The sequence below is a fragment of the Saccostrea echinata genome, unplaced genomic scaffold, assembly GCF_033153115.1.
Source record: "Saccostrea echinata isolate AGI-Se365-2 ecotype Australia unplaced genomic scaffold, CSIRO_AGI_Sech_v1 ptg000025l, whole genome shotgun sequence".
In the NCBI taxonomy this organism is placed as follows: Eukaryota; Metazoa; Mollusca; class Bivalvia; order Ostreida; family Ostreidae; genus Saccostrea; species Saccostrea echinata.
In genome coordinates this window covers 27,464,798-27,474,032 of record NW_026889774.1, presented here as the reverse complement: position 1 = coordinate 27,474,032, position 9,235 = coordinate 27,464,798, and the positions used below count along the sequence as shown (strand labels likewise).

Here is a 9,235-nt window from a genome sequence, read left to right as displayed (position 1 = left end):
CCTAGAGTGCTTTTTAATTACTAAAGAAACATTAACTAGTTCTAAGGTATAAGGCTTTTGAGATATTTTCGTTTTTTTATTCGAAACATTCAGAATCTGTACAGCTCCGATTACGACAATGATTCGTGATCGGAAAATTATTTTTCAAGACTGTCATCCTTTACAAAACATAATTAATTAAATTAATGTTATGCTAAAAACGAAGAATAACAAAGTTATACAATATTAAATTTGTAAATCAATTAAGTTAATACATGTGATAAGATAACAAATCAAATTGTATTGTGATGGCGAGTTTCTTCGTCTTCGCCGCGTCTCCTTCGTCGCTGCTATTTTTACAATGTTAACATATTTTTTCAGATTTTTTCTTGATGACAATTCTAAAATACATGTATAAGGTTGGATATTCAATTTCGTATCGATAAAATCAGTGAAATGGTCGTCCACAGTGCAGAATATTCATGTTGTATCGCGTATATTTTAGTAAGATTAACTATAGAGCTGATCAGCCATTGTCGCCTTTGACGTCACAGGGTCACGTGATCACTATCTTTTAATTCAGTGATTTTCATTTGAGTAAATAATTGGTTAATTACCGCAGTTTATCTGCAGCAAAAACACTAAATTTATAAACTGTGGGCATAAGGATCGTTTTACGCTTTTAATTTCAAATAATTTAGAAACATGCGATAAGTCCATATTTATTTATCAGGTAGCGACACGTGACTCACCTGAGCATTTTTGCCCATGAGCCTTTTACAAGTGCGTATCTCATGTATTTTGCTTGCTATACGTTCAGTTGTTTAATACAAAATGCTAAAGCTGGTGTGCTTAACAAGTAATGTATGTTACTAAAAATGAATATAATTATTTATTTACATTTGCAAATATTTTTCTTTGATGAACCTATTGAAGAGAAAATATGTTCAATTCTGTATGAACTTATTAGGGGGTCAGAGGTCATGGCGTGACCGAATCACACAGCGAGACGATATCTTCAGGTCTACATATAAAATTTCTGTTACCAGCTGGTTACGGTGACACTAGTTTCGAAACTTCTAAGCCGTTAAAGCGATGAAAAAGATAAAATTATTGAAACATTTCTTTTGTTCAATAAATGATCATCAGATCTCTCTTCGGTGTGAAGAATGCTTTTAATTAGCCTAAAATCACGCTTACCTTTTTAACCCGAAATTCCTTTGAAGGTATGTAAACTGAAGACGATACCACCGCTTTTGACTTTATATAAAAGAACTCATACAATAATAGTAAGATTATTCTCAGTAACGATCATTGTTTTTTTCATAGGCCTAATAAACAGATATTTCCTGAACTGGACTGCTGAACATGTCATCAATTTAATGTAAATATTCAAATGTTGGAGCGAGGCGAACTCTCTAGACCAAACAGCTTCTAGGTCATTGCGCGTCACAACATAGCAATACGGCGGGTCGTTCGTGTAATAAATGCAGTTCTATTCAGAATATTCGTCTAAAATGTAAATAAAAGTAATAAACAACAATGTTAAAAAGCTCACTGGGAAATGAACTTGGTTGGTACGTGATCAAATCTTCTGAGAAGCCCTTCAGATGTAGAATCCTCTGACGTCACTGAATCAGAATCTTCTGTGTCTGAATGTGCTCGTTTCGTTTTCAGATCTGTACTTAAAAAAAAGCAAAATATCAATAAAAGAATAATTAAGCTTTTGCATAAACAGTCTTCTATTTTCAAACGCAAATAAAATTGTTTAAAATTATTAAATTGAAGAGAAGGTTATATAGATTGCGTTAAAAGTAAACCAGACATACACAACATTTCCTAATATAAGGTAATTGCGCTATGAAAGACCATAATTTTCACCAAAAATATATAATCCCATGACACTCAAAATGATCTGCTGCTCACCTTTTATAAATATTGGAGTAAAAAATCTAAAAGCAGCCTTTAAATATTCAACCCAAATTTTACCAAAAAGTATTTCAAGAAAAGGACAACCAGGCAAACGGAAGTATATACTATAATCCACCGGTAGACCATTTGATGGACTACTAAATGGTTTAGATCATTAGCTAGCAAAACTACATGTATACATACCAGTATTACAATGTATTTTACACAATAAGGAAATATCAATAAACTCACTTATTGATGAAGCATTTGATACTGTTCTAACCAGTATATGACTCAATAAAGAACAGTCCTGAATCAAATATGTCAGCATCACTTGTCTTATGTTTACAGACGCAACACGTGTAAGTATGTGTTATATGGAAATTTGTTTTGTCAATTGAAGAAATTGACAATTACTTAGGCTTATTACCGGTACTCGATTTTACTTTGAAAAATATTCAACTTGTAACGAACAACCATTACTTGGAATATAAATTTGAAACATTCAATCCATATCCAGCACTTCCTTCCTCTCCCTCTATGTAATACAGTTGAACCTCGATACCTCGAACACCGAATTATCGAATACCATGAAAATGTCGAAGTAATTTGGAAGTCCTAACCATTTATTATTTAAGTACTTTATTTACCCTCGATGTCTAAAATCCTCGGATGTCTCAGTATTTTCTCGGTCCCATCGAGTTTGAGATAACGAGGTTTGACTGTATTTTCTTTTTTAAAAAATCACAAGTATTTTTTTTTTTTTATTAACAGAGATAGACAGATCATAACATAAAATAATAAGTTTAAAACATTGTTCAGAAATACTCTCTTGAAATTTCATTTTGATAATTATATTTAAATAAAGTGAGACATAAACTTAGATATTAAGGATAATTTGAATAGATGAATCCAGAATTGATCCGTAATATTTTGATTTATAATCTTATGCTTACTTACTTACAGTTCAGCCAAAAACTAACTCCAAAGTCATACATAAATTATGTACTGCTATATGCCTTCCGATGTTGTGTTTACACTTTTAGAAGAAATACCGGGCTAGTAAAAAATAAAGTAGTTATCAAATAGACGATTGCTGAAGTTGTTCCTCAATCACATTGTGGATGAAGGCCATTTAAAAATGTCGTTCATGATTCATACTTGGAAGAACTTTAAAGCATTCATATATTATAACATTAAATAGGACAAAAACCGAACCTTTTTTCAGTAAATAATATCATTCCTTAAATAGATCAATAATGGTGTAACTGCTGAGGTACGCATCCAGATTCTTTGTATTTACGTCATCCCTTTGATCTCAGGTTCTATACGTTTAACCTTGGAAAATCCAGCAGTTCCAGTGAGTTGTATGTTATTTTAAATGTTTTATATAAATTCTGATACTTAAAACGATTGCCAAATTGCCAGAATCATAACTATATACTGGGAATTTTCTGATGACATTACGAAAGAAACCTTTGTGAAAGACTGTAAACATTTAAATAATTATTTGATAAAATAAATGAATCAAGGGTGAATAAATCTTCATAAGGCCGATTCACCATACAATAAATTTCTATTATACAAAATCAAGGGAAACACAAGATGTGTTTGTGAAACACGGATGCCTCCGTATGGCAACTTATAGCGAATGTTAAACTTTCTCAAATGCAAATTAAATATGTTGGTACGCAAAGTAACTAAGGTCTTGTCTCGAGGAATATGAAATATAAAAGCCCGAGCAGCAACCATTGAAAAGATATGAAATAGGTTAAAGTAAGTCACAAATCAAGGTCATATGGTCAAAATGAATGGTGCCCAAGGAAAGGCCTAGAAATACACATGTGAAATATGAAAGCCCTAGCACCAACCGTTCAAAAGCTATGACCAAGGTTAAAGTTTTTTAAAAGTAGTACAAACTCCAAGGTCTAGGTCAAAAGGTCAAAGTTGTTGGTATCCAAAGTAAGGTCTTGTCTCAAGGATTATATTTGTGAAGCTTGAAAGCCCTAGCACCAACTGTTCAAAAGTAATGTCCAAGGTTAAAGTTTCCAAGAGTAGGTCAAACTCCAAGGTCAAGGTCAATGGGCTATAATTTTGGTATTCAAAGGAAGGTCTTTCACAAGGAATAACATGTGAAAAAGAAAGCCCTAGCACCAACTGTTCAAAAGTTATGGCCAAGGTTAAAGTTTTTCAAAAGTAGGTCAAACTCCTACATTGTAGGTCAAGGTCAAAAGGTCAAATTTGTTGGTATTCAAAGGAAGGTCTTGTCACAAGGATTAAACAGGTGAAGAATGAAAGCCCTAGCATCAATTGTTTAAAAGTTATATGGCCAAGGTTAAAGTTTGGTAAATTTTTGTAAAACTGGGTCAAACTCCAAGTTCAAGGTCAAAGGGTTAAATATGATGGTACCCAAAGAAAGGTCTTGTCACAAGGAATACACATGTGAAATATGAAAGCCACGACTCCAACCAATCAAAAGTTATGGGCAAGGTTAATGTTTTGTGCAGACAGACAGACAGCTAAACAGACGGACGGACAGGGCAAAAACTATATGCCCCCGAATCTTCGATTACGGGGGAATAATTACTACTGTATTAGCCCAAATTAAGCATTATCGTTTCTGTAATTCATGGAGGATCGATCCAGATCCAATTAAAAAAAAAAGAACAAGACAAAACAAACACACACCCCCTTGTTCTTCAAGTTCCACAAATCAAGTCTTCAAATTATTTTCGAGGGAAAACGGGCAGGGGATTTCATGTTTACAAAATTATCATAGTCCTTAATAGGGTCAATTTCTTTGCGAGAGTTGACAGGAGAATATTTTTCAAATAACCTGCAAAGACACGCATCTATATACATGATTGTGTATTATATGCTCGAATATTTCAAGTGAACAATTAACGCGCGCATTCTTTGTTCGCGCAAGATTGGTCCAAACATTCCTCAGTCTTCAATCTTCTAGACTTTTTTCCAGAATTATTTAAAAAGTGTGGTTAATAATTACAACCATGTTTGATCGACAAAGAAAAGAACTGAAATCAAAATGAAATAATAGCTATTTCTTCACTACTGCCGGTATCTGCGGTCAAGGTTTGAATACAAGAATTTAATGTTAAGCTCTTCACTACTACTGGTATCTGCGGTCAAGGTTTGAATACAAGAATTCTGTATTCTGTTTGTTAAGCTCGAAAATGGACGTCACCCTAACCAAAATTTACTATAGTAAACTATAGTTTACTAAAGTAAACTATAATAAATACTTTGAGACTTTGATTTTATGGTCATTTTTATTCCCCTAGGGTCTGCAGGTTTTAAGGGCGATGACACTTTTTATACATACAAAAAGGTAATTTTTAGACAAAAAACAAAATCTCCGTACTCTTTAGGTCTTTGGGGTGTTGGTGTTGATGAATGCGAGTCTCTCTCCGAGATTCTACAATTTGTAAAAAGACACAATAAAAGTGAACTAGAGGTCCATGGGCCACAACGTTCACCTGAGTAAAAACGGTCCTTCTGTTCTTCATCAGCATATTTTTTCCTACATATTCTTCCTTAGGAATTCTTCAAATCATGACCGCTTGAGGTCGGGTGAGGTCATAATATTTGATCAAAGTTTTACTTAAGAATATAAGAATATATAGGAATCCTATATATTCTCATATTCTTAAGTAAACTTTGATCACATATTATGACCCCATCCTACCCTAGGCGGTCATGATTTGAAGAAACTTCAATCTGGACTACCTGTTTATGATTCCATATAAATATGACTAATCATGGCTTTTCTGTTCTTCAGAAAACAATGACAATGATTTAAATGTATAAACATACATTATAGAGAGGAGGTAGGAAAAAAGAAACAAAGACATAGAAAGAGAATATAATACATGTATCCACATAATTCTTTTGCACAACATTGATCCCCCGTGGTGGCCCCGCCCTACCACAGGAGGTCATGATTTGAACAAACTTCAATCTACACTACCTGAGAATGCTTCTTTATAAATATAACTAATTATGGCTTTGTTGTTCTTGAGAAATATTTTTTAAAAAAAAATTGTTGATATATTCGTATAATTTGATCACCTGCCGTGGCCCCGTCCTACCCCTGGGGGTCTTGATTTGAACAATCTCAATCTACACTATCTGGGGATGCTTCTGTATTAATAAGACTAATAATGGCTTAGTTGTTCTTGAGAAGATTTTTAACGATATTTTCTTAATATTCCATTGAAAAACTTTGATCCCCTGTTGTGTCCCCTGCCTACACCATGGGGTTATGATTTGATCAAAATATGAATCTACAGTATGCAATGAAGCTTTCGTCTAAGTTTCATCTTCTCTGGCCTGTGGTTCTTGAGAAGAAGATTTTTAAAAGATGCCACCAAATTTTAACGGATTCTTAATTATCTCCCCCTTGGAAGTGAGCGTAGTACTTCTGTGAACAATTCAGATATCTTCACCCAAAGACGCTTTGTGGCAAGTTTGGTTGAAATTAGCTCAGTGGTTCTTGAAAAGAAGTCGAAAATGTGAAAAGTTTTCATACAGACAGACAGAAAGACGCCGAACACTTTTTGATCAAAAAAAGCTCACTTTAGCCTTCGGCTCAGGTGAGCTAAAAAGAGGGAAATAAGAAGGTATTTTAGTAAGTTAGAATAAGCACTAATCATTAAAGCATTCATTGTTTAATTCAACTCTTATGTTCAGAAATAATTTCTGAAGTTGACCGTTATATTTCTCTTTTTATGTTACACTGTTTATCATGGAAGCAAAAACAAAAAAATTGGAAGATGATGAATTTATTTACATGAATCAATGTTCAAAATGAAGATGAGCATGATGTGTAAATGGATTGCTAGATATGTTATTCTATATCATGATATTTGAATGAAGAAAAAAAATGCTCTATAAAATGATATATTACAAAAAATGATCATGAAAATATATACATGTGAAATATTTATATGATGTACATTTGATTGTAGATGTGATGATAGTGATATGATGATTATGATGATGAGTTGATGATTATGATGATGATGATTGTTGATCAGCGAAAGTCATGAATGACTGTCCACAATCTCGGTCTTTATCTTAGAGTCCACTAATTAGTTCACATCCTGGAACTTAATCATGAAAAAGTCATCTGGGTCACGCTGACCTAGCAGCTTCTTCAGCTTGGTGGTCATCCTCTCAGCAAACTTTGATTTTCTAAAGCTGAAAGTAGAGCCTAGTTTCTGTGGCTGTGGGTCCTTGTACTTGGCCAAGAAAGCTCTGGTTTTACTGAGGTGACACTGAAATCTTTTGATCTGTAATGATATAAATGGAGTTTTAAAACCACTTCTGTCTCTGAATCTTAATTGATAAGGTACAGAGAAGAATAAATTTGATATTTCATGCTGTTTTTATGGATTTAACATAGCTACCTTACAAATGCATACTTACATTAAAAATTGTTTCCTCGCTGTCTTCTAGGATTCTTTGATAATTTTCAGCTGCTTTAGCTTTGCCTAAAAATATACAATACCACTGATAAGAATTTATTATACAAATGATTTATAAGTAGCTTATGAGTATCTTTTAACTATAAAATGTTTAAAGTTAAAGTAATCTAGTATGTTTATAATGTGTAATTTATTGATTTTATAATATTATGTCATCGTCCGTAATAAATGATTTAATTTAATGGCTTTTGTAATTTACGTGTTGAGAAGCTAAAATCAAAACCCAATAAGATTTATTTTTTAAGTATAAAGATCGAGATTTTTATATATTAATGTTTAAATTTTGAGTTTGCTTGCATGTACATCTAGATCTGTAATCGCAATTCGCAAGAAAACCAACAATTTATTATTTATTAACCTTGATTTTACAAACGGTAGTCCTCTAATTATCAAAATACGGGCTTTTAAATAAATTTTACAAAGAACAAGAGTATATATATAATGTACCATTGTTGGCCAGATACAGTATGTGTTGATCCCACATTCTTTGTAAGGTAGACAAGTCTGTTGCCGTCACGCAGTTTTTCTTCAAATCCTCCATAAACAAAAAGGCAAACAAAATGTACTTCTTCTGTTGATCTATAAATAAACGACATATTAGAAATAATAAATTCATGCATAAAAACCGAAAAAATGAAAAGTTACATGATCTAATAATATTTTAATTAAGTACACTGATACATGTACATGAGCTCTAGGAAAGGTGAGGTAGATTTGTCTTACTAGCGACATCCTTGTCGTTGGAATAGGGAAATCCTACATTTCTTGGTGTGTCTTTTCCATACAGGAAAATTAGGATTTGAAGAATATTCTTTCTCTGCATGGAAAATAAAATAAAGAAAAAGATTAGAGTCTTTCTCAATTATTAGACCAGTTTCTCTATCATTCTTCTGATAAATTTATTTCCTTATAAGTTTATTTTTATTCTGTAATTAAAACATATCTAAAATCACTACAGTTGAAAATTATAGACAATGATATCACTTATATAACTAAGAAAACATTTTAACAAAGCTTACCACAGGCGCCATTGTCCTTGTGTTTGTGTTGGATACGTATTCTAGCAAGACTGATCTCAAGCGTTGTTCAAATAACTTGTTTCCGAGTATTTCAGTTTCCATCTTTGTTACAATCTAGAAATTTTCTCTAAAATATGTCTCCGTGTGCTTCCTTGTAAATAAAACTCGAGAATGGTTCGCAACCTTTATGATGTCAGTATATTATGACGCAGTATTATTATGACGTCATCAAAACTCCCAAAACCAATTTCGGTTGCGACTGAAACATTCCCGTAAAACTGTTACTACTCGAAATTAAAATGATTTAAAGTGGAATCTGCTCAGACATTATTTATTTATTTATAAATTAATATCTAAAATACTGTTAAAAGTCATCACTTTATGCATCTACAGATCTGTATGATCACAAACGAACATCTATAGACACTACAGATTGATAGAACTTTCTTTTATAATCGGTGATGGGTTTATCCCAAAGATGCTCTTTTCAGTCTCCTTTCAGGCCCGTAGGAAGCAAATTCAGTTTGGGGGGCACAGTCATACATTTTCAGTTGACAGTTGAGGGGGCACTACCAAAAATTTCCTGACAAGCCAAAAAAAAGGTAATCAGACGTTTTTATTGAGGGGGCACAAGCATATAGTATCTACGTTTACTATAGTAATCTATATATCGGCAAAATTATTGGGGAGCACGCCCCCCCCCCCCTGGTTCCTACGGCCATGCGTTTTGCTTGACTAACAATCGATTTTGTCATGAAAATAGGGGAGACAACCTAGACTGATGTTTTAATATATGTACATGTATGACTGACAAATTGA

General features: G+C 33.0%; 1 protein-coding gene across 1 annotated transcript; it reads right to left on the bottom strand.

The window, feature by feature from the left end:
• Positions 1-6,773: 6,773 nt before the first annotated feature.
• Positions 6,774-8,524, bottom strand: LOC133192793 (uncharacterized). The gene is made up of 5 exons (XM_061328799.1): positions 8,417-8,524; positions 8,121-8,214; positions 7,845-7,976; positions 7,339-7,403; positions 6,774-7,202 (listed from the first exon to the last, which is right to left on the bottom strand). The coding sequence occupies exons 1-5, from the start codon at positions 8,516-8,518 to the stop codon at positions 7,002-7,004; spliced, it is 594 nt and encodes a 197-aa protein (XP_061184783.1). The 5' UTR covers positions 8,519-8,524; the 3' UTR covers positions 6,774-7,001.
• Between the last annotated feature and the right edge of the window lie 711 nt (positions 8,525-9,235).

Coding starts and splice junctions, on each gene's coding strand:
- LOC133192793 (XM_061328799.1), bottom strand. CDS start 8,518: ATGGAAACTGAAATACTCGGAAACAAGTTATTTGAACAACGCTTGAGA. Junction 8,215..8,416: donor CAAGGACAATGGCGCCTGTG/GTAAGCTTTGTT, acceptor TTTTCCATGCAG/AGAAAGAATATTCTTCAAAT. Junction 7,203..7,338: donor GCGAGGAAACAATTTTTAAT/GTAAGTATGCAT, acceptor ATATCATTACAG/ATCAAAAGATTTCAGTGTCA.